The 20,708-nt window shown below is 39.0% G+C and overlaps 2 protein-coding genes across 26 annotated transcripts in view; both read left to right on the top strand.

Moving 5' to 3' along the window:
* The window catches only part of camk2b2 (calcium/calmodulin-dependent protein kinase (CaM kinase) II beta 2), a 42,691-nt gene extending 33,348 nt beyond the window's left edge, over window positions 1-9,343 (top strand). For 5 of the 23 annotated variants that reach the window (XM_073477483.1, XM_073477482.1, XM_073477479.1 and 2 more), the window contains 6 exons: window positions 2,770-2,838; window positions 3,642-3,686; window positions 4,318-4,366; window positions 6,682-6,757; window positions 8,798-8,892; window positions 8,990-9,343. In XM_073477483.1, the coding sequence (XP_073333584.1) occupies window positions 2,770-2,838; window positions 3,642-3,686; window positions 4,318-4,366; window positions 6,682-6,757; window positions 8,798-8,892; window positions 8,990-9,222 (567 nt within the window). In that variant the 3' untranslated portion in view covers window positions 9,223-9,343. The remainder of the gene's footprint in view (window positions 1-2,769; window positions 2,839-3,641; window positions 3,687-4,317; window positions 4,367-6,681; window positions 6,758-8,797; window positions 8,893-8,989) is intronic. The other 18 variants (XM_073477493.1, XM_073477492.1, XM_073477491.1 and 15 more) reach the window with 8 other exon arrangements.
* Window positions 9,344-12,943: 3,600 nt separating this feature from the next.
* ogdhb (oxoglutarate dehydrogenase b) overlaps window positions 12,944-20,708 on the top strand; it is a 26,343-nt gene continuing 18,578 nt past the window's right edge. Inside the window, exons 1-2 of one of the 3 annotated variants that reach the window (XM_073477476.1) lie at window positions 12,944-13,034; window positions 18,531-18,955. In XM_073477476.1, the coding sequence (XP_073333577.1) occupies window positions 18,722-18,955 (234 nt within the window). In that variant the 5' untranslated portion in view covers window positions 12,944-13,034; window positions 18,531-18,721. Of the gene's footprint in view, window positions 13,035-16,955; window positions 17,127-17,396; window positions 17,501-18,530; window positions 18,956-20,708 lie in introns of those variants that run through there. The other 2 variants (XM_073477473.1, XM_073477474.1) reach the window with 2 other exon arrangements.

The following is a 20,708-nucleotide window of genomic DNA, read 5'->3' as shown; positions in this document are numbered from 1 at the left end:
ACAGGGCAGTTCTTTTTGGAGAAACCTTTCGACCTCCCGCTCTTCAGATAAACATCTCCCTTCATGATTTGCTCCTCCTTCAGTGTTTTTAAGTACCTTCAGAGCAAAAACTAATGATTTAGACTCACCAAACTGATTTCTAAGAACTAGCAGCAACACAGTTTCCCCTCCTGAAGCCCAGCTCAAGTTTTCATAATCATCCAGCCAAACGAAAGCAGGATAAATGGAGGACGTTTTGAGAAAACTGCTTTCAAATGCTTTTATTATGAAGCACATGCAGGAGGTGAGGAGTAACAGCAGTAGTATTATGCTTAAAGATGAACACCTAATACCTCGTATGCAAAATAAGGTCAGTATCACAGCTGATACTGATCCAAAGCATCTCTTATCACCGCCGTCTGTCTCACGATCCTCTTCATCTCCCCTCTCGGCTCTACTACAGCTCCTCTGAAGTGTTTCTTCCTCCTGTCGTCTCTTTGAGGTCTTTCCACATCTTCTCCGTGTCCTCCGAGCTGCCTGCTGTTTCCCTCTTTCTTTCTTTTTTTTGGGGGGGATGTTGTAATGGAGAACAGAAGTCTCACTTTCTCCTCCGTCCTGTCTTTTCTGTTTCATCCGTCCCTCCTCAACGTCTGTCATAGATTTTCTCAGCAGTGTGTCATCTCTCTGCATCATCCATGTAATTCCCACCTGACTGTATCCTCCTCTCTTCTGCTCGGTGCCGTTCGTCACGGTGAAACTCTTTCAGCACAGTTTCCATTCTCCCACTGCCGATCATGCTTGATGTATGTTTGTTTACACTTTCGTCATCCATCCGTTTTTGGAAGCAGTTTTTCCGTCTCGAGGAGTTAGGGGGCTGCGGTGTATCCCACCAGTGTCCTCAACGAACACGCAAACAAATCACACTTTTGTTGCCGATTCAGCTCACCTGCACGTCTCTGGAGGAAGCTGATTAAAGGGTAACGCCACCAAATTTTCCTCATTTAAGTGTGTTTACAGGTCTTGGCTGCATATGTGATACATTACCCACAATGCAACTTAGCCTCTGAGTGGCATCACTGGAGGCATTTTATCAGATTACATGCAGCTTCCTCTGCAGCCACAAAAGGCTTTATATTACTTTTTTCAGACATGTGGTAGAAACTCCCTGAGGCCTCATCGTTTGAGGCTTTGGGAAACAATGATATCTGTTTTTCACTATTGTCCGATTTTTTTAGACAAAACAACCAGTCAGTTATTCGAAAAAGTGATCACCAGATTGATTAATGATAATCACAAGTTAGCTCAGAGTAGAGCCTCCTTCAGGTTCACTAGATATCAGATATATTTTATATAATTAATCCAAATGTTTGTGGAAGATGAATTTCTGCATTTAAAGTGAGAGGAGCTCTTTAAATTTTAGTTTAGTTCGCAGCATATTTTGTCGTACAGACTCACTTCAGAGGTGTTTTTATGATCAGACGTCTCAAGTTTTTTTGTCATAGTTCGTGGTTTAGTTATTTCCTGTTTTATTTTGAAGTTATATCCTCCTGTGTCAGGTCTCCCTTTGTGTGTGTTTCCCACCTTTGGGATTGTCTGCCCCTCCCTGATGTGTTTCACCTGTGTCCAATTATCCCAACCTCACCTTGTGTATATAGTCCGTGTGCTCCCTGCTCTCTTTGTCAACTCGTCTGTTTAGTTTCCTTCCTGTTCTGTTCCTGCGTTTCTCCGTTTCATCTCCCCGTCGTGTCTCTCTGGCTTTTATTCCCGCCGTCATTTCTGGATTGTATAGTTGACTTTTGTTTCGTCTTCTTTTTTATTTTTTTTTATCTGGACTTTAGCTTTATTTCATTAAAGCTCGCTTTTTGTTCCTTACCCTCCTAACCCTCTGTCTCTCTAATATTCAATTACAATGTACTAAATACTAAATACAGTATAAATAAGTGCTTAAATTAGAATTTACATAGTTGCAAGCTAGTTTACATAATCTCTAAAGCAATTTCTCTCCTATTCTCTTTCATCTTCACCCTGTAACAGTCACAAAAGAGGAAAATCACGAGCAGAAAATACAGTTAACTGGTTTCAAGCATGAAGCTGCTGCGTCGTGTCTGCATTTATGCGTCTGTGTTTCTGTGAGTCGTTATAAAACATGATGTTTGTATATTTAGCATGTCCTTGGCTGTTGCTCTGCGTGCGTGTGGTTGTATGAATGGTCCTTTTCATAAGCTCTTTCTGACCTCGGCAGTTGAGTGTTGTTTACTCGGGAGGGGGTACATTAAGAGACGCTAATGTCTGAGCACATGTAGTTTGGCGAAATGGATGTGATGCTTGTTTCTTTATATCCGACAGATGTTGCAGAGGTGCACAGCTGTCATTGGTTTAATTTGCCATCTGCCAAATAGCGTCCGGTGAACGGCGATGAAAATGAGAAAAGGCCCAGACTGGAATACCCGAGCTCTGACTGGGACTGCATTTTTTTTTTTTACCGCAGATAGAAATGAACCGACATGATGAATTGCGTAAAACCTTTCTATCTAATTAATTCTGTAGTCGTAAATGTGGGGAGACCTCTCTGGATCCATATCCTGTCTGCTGTTTGACTGCTTGCTCTGAAAGTTGGACGACTGCACTATTATAGTCTCTGGAGCCCTCTGCGTCTATTTGCTATTTTTACCTGTATTACACTGTTTTTTTTTCCTCTCACACAGTAACCACCCACTTTACAACCAGCAGATGGCACCTCTCACCGTCGTTTCTGAGCACTAATGTAACGCTTTGTGTTTTCCCGCACAGCCCCAGACAAACAGCACGAGAAACAGCATAGTCACCAGTCCCAAAGGCAACGTCTCCTCTGCTGCACTGGTATACAGCTCTGTGTCCGTCCGTCCATGTGTCTGTCCGTTACACTTCAGAAAAAAAAATTCAGAGTGTGTAGGTGTGTGTGTGTGAAAGACAGGCGGGGAATGGTGTGTGTAGATCTGGACAATGGGGCTGTTGTTGCTATGATTTTGTGCATTGAGGATGTATAATACTTTGACAATAAAGGGGAAAATATGCAAGATATGGCCAAAATTGTAGGTTAAAACTTTAAAAAATGACGAGTATTTCCAAAAGACTGTTAAGAAACAACATTGTTGTCGTCCATGTAGCAGAGATGTCTCCTGAAGTTAGCATGCTAACCAGCTAACGGGACTCCAGACTAACTTTTTTTTTCACAGCCGTCCCGAAAATGTATTTAAACCTTCCCAACCTTAAACAGTCCCGAAATAAAAATGTTTCTTACCTTACACGCACAATAGTTCGATACATTCACTGTTGGTTTTGGTCTTTTCATGATATTTGTTTACAAGAAAACACCAGACTTGTCTTTTAAAAACTATTTACAGTACTTATTCTATCTGTAAAAGTCATATTACATGTGTTGTTATATATGCGATTTATTTTTTTTATGAAATGGGAGAAACTGCATTGATTTGGGAGAGAAAGAGAGGGTTGAGTTTGAGATCGATCATGAGCATTGATGATGTCATTCTTACAAACATCCTCCATCATTAACTCTAAACTTTATCCTGCCATTTAGAACTTCATGTCTCTCAAACTCTCATGTTGTCATCATGAAACACTTCCTCCCTTTCTTTCATCCTTTCTCTCCATTCTTCCTCCAGGAGCCTCAGACTACTGTCATCCATAATCCAATAGATGGGACCAAGGTACATCCTCCTCCTCCTCCTCTTCCTCTTCCTCCATGTCTTTATTCCTTCATTTCTCATCCTCGTCTTCACTCTCTATCTGTGTGGGTAGTTGGTAAAAAAAAACCTGTCTCTTGCAGGATTTGTGTTTTGAGTTTCTTTCTCTGTGTGCATCTATTTGTATATTTATGCATGGTAGCGATGGAGCGAGTGTGAGCTGCTGGAGCTGTGATGGAGGTGTTTTTTTTCGTTGTCTTACACTGCCCCTCTGTGTTCAGACTCATGGAGCTCACCGAGCGATCCATGCCTACCAGATTAACCCTCACCCTACTGTTGTGTAGCAGTGGCTCAACTGTCGTGTGCTGTACAGTCGTGTGTGTCCGCCGACACAGCAGGCGAATCAATCTGTAGCTGGGATTGTGCCAGTGTGTCGCTGAGTCACACGTTACAGCTGTGTCTGCTCTTTATTTTTGGCAAAGTCGTGGCGTTAAGACAGAGCCGTGTTGTAGATTCGATGGCAGAAACTTCAGTGTGAAGTGTGTGTGCGTGTGCATGCATTTGTGCGTGTGTTTTAACAGCGCTTGTGGGTGTATGGGTGTCTCAATTTCTGTTTTTTAATAGTAATCACCGTTCTTGTTTGTGCACTTTGCAGGAATCATCTGACAGCAGCAACACCACTATTGAGGATGAAGATGTTAAAGGTAAGTTACACACGTTTCGTGCCTCTCAAAGTCCTTTTCTAGCTTCTCTTCCAGTCGCCAGGAAAAAAAACATTTTACAGCCGCGTTTGTGCCGACAAAACCAGGGGGTTTAAGCCAAATCATGATCTTTTCCTAAACCTAACCAAGTGTTTGTTGTGCCTAAACCTCACCTCGTCTTGCTACTGCAGCAGATGTTTGTACTTTCAAACATGTTTAGCTACTGCCGGTGAAAACGCAACATTTCCTGTAATGCTGCTTCATAATAAAAGCTTTTAAATTACAAAATAATGGGGGCTTTTATTATGAAGAAGTTATAAGATATGAAACGTGTTTGTAACTGAATTAGCGGAGCCACTTTTTTCGCGGTGATCGCGACAAGTGCGCCATTGGTTTAAGACACACCGTCAAGCAGGAAGCCCATCTGTGGTGGAAATTCAAATCCCTGCCGCGAATCAAACCTAGGCCGGCAGATGTGATGGAAAAACGACATGACTCAAATCAAATCAGATATTGTATCTATAGTATTTCTATTTTGTCTTATTTATTTTTTATCTACTTTTATTTTAATACATTTCTGCCCTTGCACTGCTACTTTTTTCCCTTGTGCCCCTGTGTCAAATTGTATTTCCTCTCCTGGAGATCAATAAAGTTACATCTTATCTCAAATAGAAATGTAAAGTTGCAACATAAAGAGAGTTAAAGTATCAACACATCCTTGGTTTGCAGAAACATTGACAACATCTCTGAAGACTGGGTTGTTCGTTGAAATGAATAAGTGAACAATGAATTTAGGTTCACCTGGAAAAACAACATCATAATCGATTAATAAAATGAGGAAAAATTGATAAACAACAACAGCGAAGATTTACTCAGAGTAACTTTTACTTGAAAGGAATGATGTCATGTAGCAGTTTTTGTTCAGACAAAACAAAGAAGATTTAACATGCTGATTTCAGAGCATTGCAGGTGTAGGAAGGTGGATTTTGTTACCTTTCTACAGAGCCAGGCCATCTGTGTCCCCCTCTCTCCAAGCTTTATGCTAAGCTAGGCTAATCAGCCCCTGACTTTAGCTTTGTTTCAATATATAAACATGAGAGTGGTGTCGACCTTCTCATCTAACTTTACTCTTTACTTTACTTTAAAATAAATATTCCAGCGCACATCAGGACACAATTAACACTATTTTATTAACAATTTATGACAAATACGGTAAATTGTTAATAAAATATTGTCAGTTGTGTCCTGGTGTGCGCTGGAATATTGATTGTTTTAGTCTGCTGTGGTTTACTCTGTACCGGTTAACACTCAGGAGAATAGACGTAGTTAATAGTTAATTTACAAATTAATATTTTTACTTTTAAGACACATGAAGGGTTTTTAAATTATGATTTCCAACTGAAACGACTAGCTGATTAACAGAAAATTAATCGGAAACTGTTTTTCTTCACTGTTTTTAATGGAAAAAAGTGAACATTTGTGTGAAGGTGTCGCTTTGGGCTCATTGTGACGACACTTCTCGCTATTTTTAGACTTTTTTTACAAACCAATCAATTGATTAATGGAGAAAATAATCAGCAGATTGATCCATAATGAAAATTAGATTTAAAATTAGATGCATAAGTCCGAAATGAGCTCCGAATCGACCGACTACGACAGTAAAATCCAGTCATAATGATCTAACGAGGCCACAGGACACATTTTACTTTTACTTAAATACTTAAAGGATATTTTCCTCATTATACTTACATACTTTTCCTTGTAGCAGAGTGTTAACGCAGTACAGTAAGTAAAGGATCTGATTACTTCCTCCAGCACTGTGTTGTAACAGAGGGGGAGAGAGAGAGAGAGAATCAGAGCGAGCTAAGCCTTCCTCTCGGTGTCGGGAGGAAGTGAGGGTAGAAGGACACAGTAAATCTCATCTAAAGGGCTGGGACAAGAATAGCGTGATGAGCCGGAGCTGCCTCACATGCAAACAAGAGATATGATGGATGATGGATGGACGTAGAGGGAGATACAGCTGGTGAACACGGCAGGAAGGGATGTTTTTTTTTTAGTTTTGAGCAAAGGTGGATGTCTACGTGAGGATTCATTGAGGGGAAACCGCACAACTTTTTGAATGGCAGTAGTTTGAGCGTGTGCAGTAAGTAGCATGGAGGAGATTTCACTCGAGAAGACTGATGAGATTTACAATGAGTAACAAGCTCTCAGGTGAGTCTGAACCGGGACTGTTTGAGACTGTAGTTGCTGAGTTTTGTTGGCTTCGTGATGAGGCTCATTCAATCACAGTGTTCTCATGTTTGTTTTCTCGTCTGCAGCTCGCAAACAGGAGATCATAAAGATCACAGAGCAGCTCATCGAAGCTGTCAACAATGGAGACTTTGAGGCCTACGCGTGAGTCCACCTCTTATATTCTCTCGTTCCATAAAAGTCTCTAAACATGGAGCAATATTGTGATTTTTATCCTGTGAATGCAACACTACATCTCTCCATCAGCTAAAGGGCAACCATTAATGTGATTGACATAGAAACGTGTTTGTATTAAAAGATTAAAAGAGTAATTATAGTCATTGTTCTATCCTCTGGTTCAATCGTTACGTACCGTACAATTAAGAATAATGCCTGTCAGACTGAGGGAGGAGGGGGAGGCTGAAATATGTCCGCTCTGATCGAAGCACGTTTTCACCTGGAAAGAGAAAATATGATGAAAAATCCTCACAGTGAGCCAAAACGATGAGACGATCAGGGTGCGACGTAACTAATTACACTTTATCAAGTGATGTACTATAAGGTGCAATATGTAAGACGCAAAATCAACACAGTTATTTCTTCACTTTCTGTTGATAATTCTAGTTATTTTTTTTCTAATATTCTTACATATTGAACCTTTTAAGTACAAATCTGAAGTACTGTACTTGAACTTTATACTTCTACCTTCCCACGGACGACCAGAACTTCCAAAATTTTAAATAAATTAAGAATAATTGACTCAATATATCTGTTAAAGGGGCTGTGTGTAGGGATTTTAGTTGAAAACATTCAAAAATAACATCATTGTAATATAAATAAATTACAATTTTGAAGTTAGCCCCAGCACGTCCCGGTCCTAGCTCCTGCGCTAGCGGTGTTAACACTGACACTCCCCTGGTCACCAAGTTCCCAGTCCAAACCACTAGCTGCACTGCTAACTGAGCTAACTAGTGAGGGGGGCTACAGCAGCAGCAGTTAGTGGTCACCCAGGTTATAATGTTATGTTGCCCCCTATTTGTTTTGAGTATGAATTCAACAGGTGCCCAATTCTTACATAATAAACCTTTAATATGCCAGCGGATGCACTATAAATAATAAGAGAAATAAATGTTCGTAGAAATTAAAAAATAAATACGTTTGTGGAAATAAATAAAGGGGAAAATACATAATTACATAAGTAAATAAATTATAAATTAATAAATAAAATGAAAAAATAAATGTGAAATACAATAAAAAATGGAATTAATACAAAGATAAACAAATACAAAATAAAAGCAATGAAACTTCAGTCATTCAAATTATGTCACAGTCATTTATAATATTACTTTTGTTTTATTTAATGGCATATAATGTATTTGGTAAGTCAATTATTTATTCTTGATTTTGGCAGTTTTGATCCTCTGTACTTCCCTTCACCACAGAGGCAAAACTGTACTTTTTACTCCATTACATTTGTCCGACAGCTTTAGTGACTTTTCAGATGACGTGTTTCTTTATGTGTAGAGAAAATTCTCCTCCGTCTAAAGCTAAATAAATTCTTTATAAACACTCTTGAATTATCTGGAAAATTCATCGTCACAAAGAAAACACATGAAAAAGTTGAGTTTTTAGAGACGCGATGTTCAAACATATAACAAAATAGTCAAAAGTTTTGAGGTTTTTAAGAAAAAAGTTGCATTTTTGAGTGAATAAATCAAATTTATAAGACACAAAGTGAGACTTTGAGTCAAAACTTTGAGGATCTTTGTCAATATAATCAGATATTAAGGGTGTTTTCACATCTGTAGTTCGGTTAGTTTGAAACAAGAGAAGTAAACTGACTTTTTGGGGGCTGTCATCCTGCACGAAATCAATTTCTGGTGACTGACAGACGTTTATGCAGCACTTTAAACACTTCTGACGGGGATATTTATGTTCACTTGTCGCACAAAGAGCTCAAGAAGAAATAACTGATTATAAGCATTAGCATTATATGTTCTGAACAATGACTAACAGAGAGGACGAACCGGAGGCGTGGGCAGAAGAGTACATTTTCTGCTCTGTATTTTAGCTGTGTGATATTGTTACAGAGTTGAATTATCATTCATTTAAGTCCATTTACTGCTTCAAAAACATGATTATGAGTTTAAAACATGATATTTAGTGGGTGGTGGTGTTCTGACCTTCTCCCGCATGTCGTCACAGGAAGATCTGCGACCCTGGTCTGACCTCGTTCGAGCCGGAGGGGCTGGGTAATCTGGTGGAGGGAATGGACTTCCATAGATTTTACTTTGACAATCGTAAGACTATAATTAAAGTGATTATTTTCCATTTGTGTTAACTGACTGAGTAAATGTAGCTGCTTTGTTCTAAACTCAGATCCCTCTCTGCCATCAGTCCTCTCCAAGAACAGCAAACCCATCCACACCACCATCCTCAACCCTCACGTGCACATGATCGGAGAGGACGCCGCCTGCATCGCCTACATCCGCCTGACGCAGTTCGTCGACGGGCAGGGCCGCCCCCGCTCCAGCCAATCAGAAGAGACCAGAGTATGGCACCGCAGGGAGAGCCGGTGGCAAAACGTCCACTTCCACTGCTCAGGAGCTCCCGCTGCCCCGCTGCAGTGATGAGGTACGGAAAACAACGTCCACACGCAGAGCAATAATAATTTAATTAAATTAGATAAGATGAAATAATTTTTCCAGACGTTTAGCAGCTTAAGAGCCAGATATTTTTCTCAGGAGTCGGTGGAGACCAAAAATAGAGCTAACAGAAAGTATTTTTCCTTGATAGTGCTACATTGTCAAAAACAAACCTGTGTTGCAAACAGAAAGAGGAGAGCTAGTGTCTCACAGTGTGATGGCTAACAGAGCTAACAGCTAACAGAGCTAAACACACAGCAGGACTGAGAGTTTCTAGTCTGAGGAACGTGAAGCGTTAAACAGTAGACCTGCAATTTCAGTTTTGAGACTGTTTACTTCCACGATTCTGGGACGGTGGTTAGGCTGCTGGATGTGTAATGGTATGGTGTGTTCCAGGCGTAGAATAAACAGTTTTGTTGGCGCTTACTTTGTCTTATTTGTGTCTCACTACCCACAGTGCTGTCCAACGTCTATCTGTGGACATGTAGCGGTTACTCTAGCGATATGCTGCCCCTGTTTGTTTGTTGAATTTGACCGGTGCTCAGCTCTTACATATTACACCTTTCTCTCCAGGTGCATGAGACTGATGAGGAGTCAGGGAGGAGCGGAGAAGGAATAAGTGGATAATCAAAGCGAGCGTATCGGCCCTGAGAGAGAGGTGGAGGTGGATGGAGGGTGGATTTAAAGGAGTCTGAGGAGTCTTTGGGATCACGATCGTCCTGCACTCTGCACACCCACCTCGCTCTTCTCTCTCTGTCTCTCTACAACCTCAAACCACAGACATCGCCAAAACCTACGCTACAGCAGAGGGCACATCAGCCAAAAAAAAAAAGGAAACTCTTTCGCCTGCGTCTTCAGTCGGCCTGTGTGTGGCTGCAGCTCTCCTGTCGAACATTTTACCCTTTTACTTCTCCTCAAACGTCAAATTATCGTTACTTACTTCTCGTGTTATTATGGCTGCGGTCTGTTGTTGTGCTCTTTCGACTGTACAGTATATTTCTTAGTCATTTCAAATCTTTCCTTCTTCTTTTTTTATGACGAGCATGACTCCTACCTGTGTTTTCTTATTACCAGTGGCTGTTTTTCTGCACGACTTAAAGGCTGCCTGTGTGAAACGAACAAGTACCGCCACGTGTCTCGCGCTGAGAGACGCCGGTGGGCGTATTTAATTATCCCTTTTTGTGTTTTGTCATTCAGTGGAGCTTTTTTTTTTTTCAGTTTTTTCTCCCTCTTTCTCTGGAGTGTATTTGACCCTGAACCGACGCCTCCGTGTGTTCGCTGGACCCCTCTGAGCCGCTCTGTGAGGCAGTGAAAACCATGCAGCATGCTAACATATTACTGTCGTTCTTACTTGATTCTCTATGTACTGAACTTTGCAAGTTAACTACTGAAATTATGACGATGGTCGAAATTATAGTATCACGCTCTTTATGTAAATTTCCAGTTTTCATCGTGGTGACTTGACTACAATTACGCTGTAGATGGTTATTTATTAATTGCATGATATTCCGAGTTAATAACATTGGTAAGTTGGGTGTTATCGTGCATTTTGTTGATTTTTTCTCTTTTTGGACTGAACTGTTGGTGAGCTATAATCTATTGCCTCTATTTTCTGGGCTTTGTAAGTGCATAAACTATTTTTGTGTTAATATAATAGTGTAGTATAAGAGGATACTGAAGAGGATTATGACAGAATATGCCTTTTTAAAGAAGTTGCTGGGATCCAGATCAGTTTTAAAAAAAAATGGCTCTTTATTGTATCAAAGACAAAAAACCCAAAAAGCTATTTAATGTTTTATTTTTATAAAGAGGACCAGACTGAAAAAAAAAGGTCACAACTCAGATTTCACATCAGGGTCTGAATTGAGATTATTCTCTCGCTTTTTACTTCACACCTCTCAAGAATATGAACAAATATAGCGATATTTTACAAAACTAACGAGGACGTACAGGCGGGATTTTAGACCCGACATCAAAAATTCAAAGTCTCAGAATATTTTTTGACTGTTTGGATTTTATTCAGTTAATAGTTCGGTTACATTGTCTGTAATTTTAATGCCCCAACACGCAGAGGTCTCTGAACTGTTTTCAGCTTTGTGATAGTGCACCGATCGCTCCTCAAGAGGGCGCCAACATCCAACAACAGAGAATTACTGTACGTCAACTACAGGGTCCAAAGTCTAAATATTATCAAGATTTATTTCTGAATTAAAGTGGTGAAACTGAGACCCTTTAATCTGATGACCAATGTGTGAACAGAGAGAGGAATTTACAGTATTTTACGATTGCTTTGGTTCAATTTGTACAACACAGACTGAAGAAGATACTTAAAAAAATACAGAAAAAACACTTTAATTTTGTCCTAAAAAATCACACAAAGTTTGAAAATTGAAACTGAATTAATAAGTTGATTGGTCCTGAATGGATGGGCAGAAAATAAACCTTAAAAATCATTTAAGTCACTTTTCAAACAAAGGTTCCAGTTTCTCGAATGTGAGGATTAGACATGTTTATCTATTTCCCGTCGATGTAAACTTAATATCTCTGGGTTTTTCATTGTTGCTCAGACAACACAAGCAATTTTAAAAAGTCACCTCAGGCTCTGGGAACTTCTAATGTTTATCTTTTTCTATTTTCTATAAAGAATTAATCGATTAATCAATCAGAAGATTGATAATGAACATAAAAATCAAGTTTATCAGAGAGTGTTATGACAGCAGCAGGATTTTACACATAATATGCAACTTACTCTACTCAATCAAACATGCTGTTTTACTGTAAATATAGATAATATAGTCTGGAGTCCAACTCTACACATTTATACAAGATGAAATGGTGATTGGGACTTCACTTCGCTGCGTTTGTTTCTGTTCTGCATCGATCTCAAAGTGTGTTTTTATTCACATCACCCGTTAGTGATAAAATAATCATAATTAAACATATTCCAAGGTATTAGGGTTAACATGAATGAAAGGCTTGTTTAAAAAAATGTTATAATCATTGAAACGTGTACTTTATTCTAAGGGCTGAACATGAGTTAGTGTCTTTTTAAGTACGAACAGCATTTTTATGTTTAAAGGTAAGAAGTTAACGAGTCAGTTCGGCTGTTTTACACATTGAAAACTGACCCAAAGCAATTGTAAAATACTGGATTTAACTGACTGTGTTAGAGTCACACTGACAAACATGAAACAGCAAATCAATAATCCATAAATGCACAAAAAGTCATTAAATTCTGCGAAATAAATGGGGGGAAATGTGATGGGAAAATAATACAAGATATAAATATGTAAATAAATAAATATAAAAATGAAAACATTCACACAAAAAATTCAAAAATAAATGGGAAATTAAGTGTATTAATAATTAACAAAGGTAAACCGACCCAGAAGCAATTAAAATACATTTATGTTTAATTTTTGTAAATTAATTAATCCCTACATTATATTTTTAAGGTTATTTCTGGAGAATTAAATGGTAAATTTATTTATTTATTGATCGATTTTTTAAATTTGTTTTTGACTTTGGCAGTTTCTGTCCTCCGTATTCACTGATCCAATCATATCACTGAACCTGTGCGTGGTGTGAAGCCAGCAGTCCTGCCTCCCGTCCAGTGCTAACACTAATACTATCAGCGCTTTAATAGATTTACTGGTCACTTAGAGTAATTGTCCTGTTCGGCAAACAACCCTTATTCCATTTACTTAGTATTAATCCGGGAGTTTTACGTTAAGGCCACAACTCAAAGTGTTTGGATTTCTTCAGACGAGCCTCACGATCAGAAACAGAAGGCTGATGTATGTGAAACAAAGCTTTTATCATTTCTTTTTTAAATTTATTATACTGATGATGATGATGATGATGATGATGATGATGATGACGATGATGATGATTCCTCTGGTGTGCAATCCAAGTCTTATCAATATTAAAATGTGATCAGATGTAATCAGTGTGTGAACCAATAAAATGACATTGCAGAGAGCAGCTCGCCGCCCCTCTCTTATCTCCACTCGCGGCCTCAGAACAGAACGAGCGAGTGCGGTTTGTTTGTGTTGCGTGTGCCTCCACCTGTGCAGTGATTTCATTGGTTATTTACCGTAATCCGGTCAGTTATTACTTATTAACCCAGAGATCAGAGTTCAACCCGAGAGAGTAGAAACAGTCCAAACAGCTCAGGGATCGATACAGTAAAATCAGTGGGTGTTGGTCAGAGAGCTGCAAAAGACATTGATTCATAAAAAAAAGACATGATGGAAAGTGATATAGATTTACAAAAGTCAAATTTTAGGTGCTTGTACTTAACTACGTTGGGTATTTCCACTCAAAGGAAAAGTTCACCCATTAATGAAAACGCTGTGGACTTTGATCCATTATTCACAGCTTCGATGGATGATCGAGCTTGTGCACCCGCTATCGCTTTTAACATCGCAGCTACAGTGAAGATTTAAGTTTAAAAAGGGTGTAAATAACGTCTTTTCAAATCAGTTTGGGATCTCGGGGCCTCCAGAGACTTGGATTATTACACCGGATGAGCTGCACGGAGCCATTTATGTGTTTTTGGTTGTTTTATTTACATTTTAAAACAGATTTCCACCTACTTCAGTTGTTTAGGGAGAACGCTGCGACGCTATTTTGCTGTGAAGCTCCAGAAATGTTTTGGTCAAGAGCTGCAGCAAAACTGTAAATTACAGAGAAACTGTTGTTTAGAAAATCAAATAATCACTCAGTGGACTTCCCCATAGCTTTAAAATTATTCAGTGGTGTATTGTATTTGTGTATTGTTCCATGTTGTGGGTGCCAACAACACGAAAAAGCTTTCTTTCCTAATTCCTTTTGGACTTTAAGAAAAAAAAAGAAGAAGGCAGAATGCCAGGAGAACAAAGATGCTGATTTCCATATTTCAAGTTTAAAAGAGAAGAGAAGTAAATAGGAAGTTTGCCAAGAACGGCTTTGTGTAACACACAATGATGCTGAGTAAGAGAGCCACAGTCTGTAATTAATCCCAGGGCCCGGTGACACACGGTATCCAGCATGTGAAGACAACCAGCAGAGGCAATAATACACATTTACATAATCAATAATAATTATGGCAATTATGGCAAAAATATGGAAATACTTACATTTAAGTACTGAAAACACGTACATTAGTAAAGTTAATAAAGTAAAAGTAATTAAATTAATAAAAGTACCTACTTTCCACTGCTGCATTTTAGAGGGTAATATTTTACTTATACGTGACATTTATAGACAGTTAGATAATGATTTTATAAGATTTTACTTGGACCACTGTGAAGGATTAACAGGGATCAAAGAGTTATTGAACATAATATTCATAGCTATGTTTTCATTAGTGTATAATCACCTGAAACTAAGTATATTTGTGTGTTTGTTACCTTAGATTGAGACGTTTATATCTGCAGAGGGAGCAGGTCCTCTTCCAGTGGGTCGGCCATGTTTCTACAGGAGCCCAGAACGGACAAACCAAACGCTGGCTCTAAATCTTTAGTGGCCACTGTGGGGGAGGGTGAGGAGAGGCTAGAAGCCATTAAATCCCACACACTGGGCCTTTAAAAAAAACTTGAAACCTTTTTCGGCTTGAAAAAAACAACAACCTGGCTTCACACTGTTAAAAGCCTGAAAAGGTCAAATGATCCATTATGTGACAATGTTTATATCAGAACACTGTTTTGTCTTCTTTCCTCTCTCAGTAATCATCTGTCGACCACTCACATTTATCTGGTGACCCTTCGGAGGGGCCACTGGACCAGACTGACTGTATGTAAAGTAGCTGAATTGTCTCCACGCTGCTGTAACACTGATGCATCAGTATTTATCTGATAATGTCACACAGAGTCAGATATCAGACACAGAGACGTTTTACTGCAGAGTGAGTACTTTTACCGCTCATACTTTGAGTACATTTGACTTTTTCTGACTCGTACGAATCGCCTAAAGAAGTTCTGATGTGAACATTGTGAGGGCGGGAAGTTCATTAACTTTACTTTACGTAACCAGCGTCGGGACAAAGGTTGACGTTTATGGCTCTCTTCTATAGCACCACTAGTGAAGTACATCTGGCTCTGAACCAGAAGAATAGAAATGTGCCAGCTATAAAAGTACACAGGCAACAAACCATCAAGTCCAGGAGATCAGACGCAGTGAATCATTTGTACGTTTACAGTACAAAGGTATTTGAGTTTGAGCCGGATGGCAACATTTCTGTTAGCTTAACACCGTCGTAAAATATTATTTACCTCTGAGCTGTGGAAACAATAAAAAATGAAGTGGTGCACAATAAAAAACACCCAGTACAAGTCGTCCCAGCGTGGCTTCAATATGTGGGTTAAGTTTACGCAGTATTAATGGGCAGAAAATGACACAAAAGAAAGGTTGTTTTGAGCCAATAACCCAACGGTGATATAAAGAATAACACCAACTAACTACTAGAATAACTGCTTCCACTCCACTTCATTTTTGAGGCGAATATTGTACTTTTTACTCACTACATTTATTTAATATCTTTAGTTACAAGTTACTTTGTAGATGACAGGCTGCATCGGAGCCAAAGTAGTGGATTTTTAAATTAATTTATTTCATTAGCAAACAGAAAATGATTAATATCAGACTCAATTATCACTTGAGTCATAAATAAACAGTATTTAGTATAAACGTATAAATATATTACTTTTACTTAAGGAGCACTTTGTAGTTTTGGATGAGTTCCAACTCAGAATTGAAATATTTACAATATTAATGAGGTAATAATACAAACTCAGATATATTTATTTTTCCATAAGTGAATAAACAAGCTGTTCTCAGAGGAAAATAAGGTCCCAGAACACTGTTTGAAGCTGGAAAGGTGGCAGGGTCCGCCACATATAAACAAAGTAAAACAAAACAAAAAGAGTTTGATTATTTAGTTTGTTTAGGCAGAAAAAAAAATCAGCCAATGAGGATCTTTCTCTTCTGATTAACATTTCTGACCCAAAACTACAGAGTTCCCCCTTTAAAGCACATTTAATATCAGATACTGTCCCCACCTTGATCCAGGATTAGAGGGATTATGGGACACAATAAGGTCACGTTTGAACTCTACACCGGATTAAATATAACAGTGTTGTTACATTTAATCCGGTAACGTACTTTGGAGCAAATTCATGAGATACACTGTGTCTCCAAGATACGTTTCAAGTACTTTTTGATTTAAAGAAGGAAAAATAAGATAAAGAAACAGCTTTTATTGATGCCTAACCCAAACCCCCTCACCACAGTGTTGTCTTGTTTGTTTGTTTGTTTTTTATATATCTTTTTTATAGCATGTTTGTATGTGATTGATGCAAAATTTTAAAAAAAATTAAAAAATCTGATACTTTTAAGACTTTTACCCAAGTATTGAGTACCAATAAGTAATATTTTAACACAATACCTTTACTTTAACTCATGTTTATGACTTTTAGGGACTTTTTATTCAACACTGTTGTTGACACAAACTTTGACAAACGCATAAAAGTGACCTTGTATCTGTTAAAACCACCTCAATGCGTCATAAACAGATAATTAACTGCTTATTAATTTAGAGTTAAATGTAATTAAACGCACACTTTCACTTCTTACTTACTTTCATTTGGGGTTTTTTTCTGATGCAACCCCGCACTGACTGCATTCGCGCTGACGTCACCACCCGGCGTCACGCAGATCAGCACCGGAGCGATTAGACAGTACCCGAGCGCGCGACACCGCATCCAGCTCGCGCTCAAGCTCGGGACGGGTGCTGCTGAGTCTGCTGCTCGTCCGTCCGTCGTTTCACCGCACATTACCGCACGGGAGAGGAGAGAGCAGCGCGGAGCGGAGCGTGACGAGAAGACTGCGGGAGGGGAGAAAAAAAACAGGTAACGAAGCGGGAAGAACACGAGACGTGAGCTAAAGTTTACCTGAAGTTTAAGCTAACTGACGTCTGACGTAGAGTGGTCGAACGTTTCTGCGCGCGACGCTGCGGTTTTTAAAAAGCGGTTTTGTGTGCGCTCGAGCGCGGACGGTTGACGTTTGTTTGACGTTGTGTCAACGTTGTCGGGACGTTCAGACGTCAGAAGCGTCACGTACGTAAAACATCGTATTTTATCGGTTAATACTCGGTGTAAAGTGCAGGTAGCGGTGACGTTGAGGCTGAGATGGACGCGGAGTGTTTGTTGTTGTGTTTGTTGTTGTTTTACTTTATTTAAAATGATTTAAAGTCAACAGAAAGCACGTGGAGCTGTGTGTATAGGTATGTTTACCCACACTGTGTGTTTATGAGCTCTCTAATGGTGGGCTGGTTATATTTAGGATGTACAGTACTGAGTTTATAGTTTGTTCTGGGCGATGGTACTGCACTTCAGTACAATTTCGAGGTACTTGTACTTTACCTGAGTATGTCCATTTGCTTCCACTCTACATTTTGGAAGTACTTTTTTACTTGATAACTTTAGTTACTTTGCAGATAACAGGCAAGTTCGACAAGTCACCATTAAATATACGGTTTATACATACATGTTCATATATGTTTGATTTACTTTTACTTGTACTTTTGTTACTTGAGTACATTTCATATCAGATACTTCAGACTTGTACTCAAGTACTATTTCTATGGGTGACTTTCACTTTTACCAAAGTAATATTTTAACATGATATCTTAACTTTTACTCAAGTATGACCTATGAAACTTGATATAAACTTGGAAAAATAATTTAATAACACTAATAATACAGTCAAACGGTATAAACAGTGTGTCGCTGCAGCCCCAAAGTATTGTGACATGGGTTACATGGGTTATAATTTACTTTTACTTTTACTTTTGATACTTAAGTACATGTATTGCCTGAAAATTACTTTTAATACTTGAATAGATGTCATATCAGATACTTAAGACTTGTACTCAAGTACTTTATTTTTACTTAAGTCTGACCTTTGGGTGCTTTTTACCACACTGGTTATTTCCACATACATCGTCCTGCTGCTAGAAGTACTCGAGTAACAAATGTGTATTAAAGCACTGCTGAAAATGACCAAAAACAAAAGCACTATTTTTTAATGTTAGCTAAAAATAGGCCCATAAATGCCCAGCTGTTTCAGGGAATTACTGAGCCTTTTTTTTGTTGTTGCTGTAAAAATGAAAGTAAATATTCATGACCTGTTTTTAAATATTTACATCTTAGGAACTCATAGGAACCAATATATTGAAAGCAACACATTAACATTTATAACACTGATGAAGTAGATTGTTTCTGATGAACAACATTTGCCTTTTCACTCAACAGGATTCAGTGTACAGTCAGCAGAGGAGCAGGAACTGTCGAGAGGAAGCCAGCCTCACCAGTTCAACCAGACAGGAGGAGCGAGAAGGGCAGCTGCTGAGAAGCCTGGAGGGTTTTTGTCCAGGACCGTGTTACTGCATTCTTCTTCTTCCAGGAAGGGAAGGTGGGAGAGGAGCTGTGGCTTATTTGCAGCCATGCACCGCTTAAGGACTACAGTTGCGAGGCTTCGGCCTTTAACGGCTGCACAGAAGGCCCAGAGCCTATCACAGCCCAGACTGTTGGCGATCGAAGGGGGCTTAAGGACGTTTCAGCCTGTGAGGCGCCAGAACACATCTGTGGCTGCCGAACCCTTTCTTAATGGCACCAGCTCTAACTATGTGGAGGAGATGTACTATGCATGGCTGGAAAATCCCAGGAATGTGCACAAGGTACTCTATGTGTTTGTCACCTCAACTTGAATTGTCCTTCAGGGGTATGCTCATACACACATGCAAAACAGGTCCGGTGCTGCGAGGTGAGGTCCGGCTCCTTCTGGTGTCCTTCACGAGGCCCGTTCTCTTTAGAAAATTGTACCGTAGTCAATGGGGAGAGACAGATACCTTTTTGATCCTGTTTGAATTGTGCCATGAATCACTCATGTGATGTGTGTCAATTAGGAAGTCACAGTTTGTTGTAAAGTTAAAATAAATAACATTTAGTTTAGTGTAAAACCACTACAACATGGCCATCACTTGGGCACAGAAAAATATTTAAAAAAAGTGAAAATGACAACAAGTCTGGACGTATTGACAGCTGTAGTTATGTGAGCAGAGAGACCGGCTCGTCAGTGTTTCAGTTGTGGGTTTTGGTGAGCACAAATTCACTTACACGACTGTTGAATGTGTAGTCTTTATAAAAACTTATTTTCACTAATATTTAAATAGTTTTATGACAAACTGCAACTTTCTCAAGTTGAAAAATCTTCTAAATTGACAAACATTGTTGAGTAATTCATGGCACAATTCAAACGTCCCTAGCCATTCACCATTCACCGCCATCCATGTTTTTTCTGAAATAAGCTCCCATGATGATCCACCTGTGACTTTACCTCTCTATTCAAATTTCAAATTTAACGTCATGTCCACTTCCAAACCTTTTGCGCTGAATGTGTTTGTCCCTTTACTCCGAGTGCCCCCTCACCTTCTTCCTGAGGGGCCTGAAAAAATAAAAATGAGTGCACAACACTCAAACAGAAATCCGTCCAAAATTTAGTAGGTAAAAGGTACGAAAAGACGATAGCAGTACCTTGTGTGTAGAGTAGAGCACCACGGCAGCAAGCAGTAGAAGAAGAAGTGAACGACTTAAAAGTGTTGAAGCAGTTGGAATAATTAAAATAAACATGAATTTACTTCCATTATTTTTCTTATGCTCAGCCATCCTCATTAGCGTCTAAGTGGCCAAACTGCCAAGCACATTTTAGGCTATTAATAGGTTGAAGATGTAAAGTGAAAACAGTTCCTCGATCTGACTAAACAAGACAATATCTTATTCAAACATAATGTTAAAAGGGTCAGTTCACACAAAATGACAAAAAAAACTAAACTTAATACTTATTTCCTCACTAATCTGTAGTGGTATCTGACTATGCAGACAGTTTTGGTTTACTTTGTCCAGCTTTTGAGATCTGTCACCACCACAATACAGTGTCGAAAGTTCATTTGTGGAGCTCATAGAAGTCAAAAATGAAAACATTCAATACCAACATCGCTTTCAGAAATCAGTGTTCCTGCTACTCTGCATAATCCACACACCTTCATGTACAACATTAACTCTTTGTGTGACTATCCATCTAAAATGGCTCATTTAAGACGCAATGTGCATGTAAATAAAGAGGGAACTTTGTACTTAAAAGACTGTAGCTTTGAAGATAGTCTCTCGATTAGTCTAACCCAGACAGCTCAAGTCTCATATTAGCTTTTGCTGAACTTTGGAATATGGATTTTTATCACACATCTCTACAACTAGAAACCAGTTAGAAATGGATCACTTGGAACAAGAACTGCTGCTGAAACCATAATAGTTACTAGAAATGCTACTTGTGCTAGAACCGCTTATTCTACATCTGCTACTTGTACTATAATAATAATGATAATAACTGTTTATCTTGCAGTTTTCGCAGAAAGTGTTATAAGGTGCGTCACA

Source organism: Pagrus major, chromosome 12 (genome assembly GCF_040436345.1).
Source record: "Pagrus major chromosome 12, Pma_NU_1.0".
NCBI lineage: Eukaryota > Metazoa > Chordata > Actinopteri > Spariformes > Sparidae > Pagrus > Pagrus major.
This window is presented reverse-complemented; position numbering and strand designations above follow the sequence as displayed.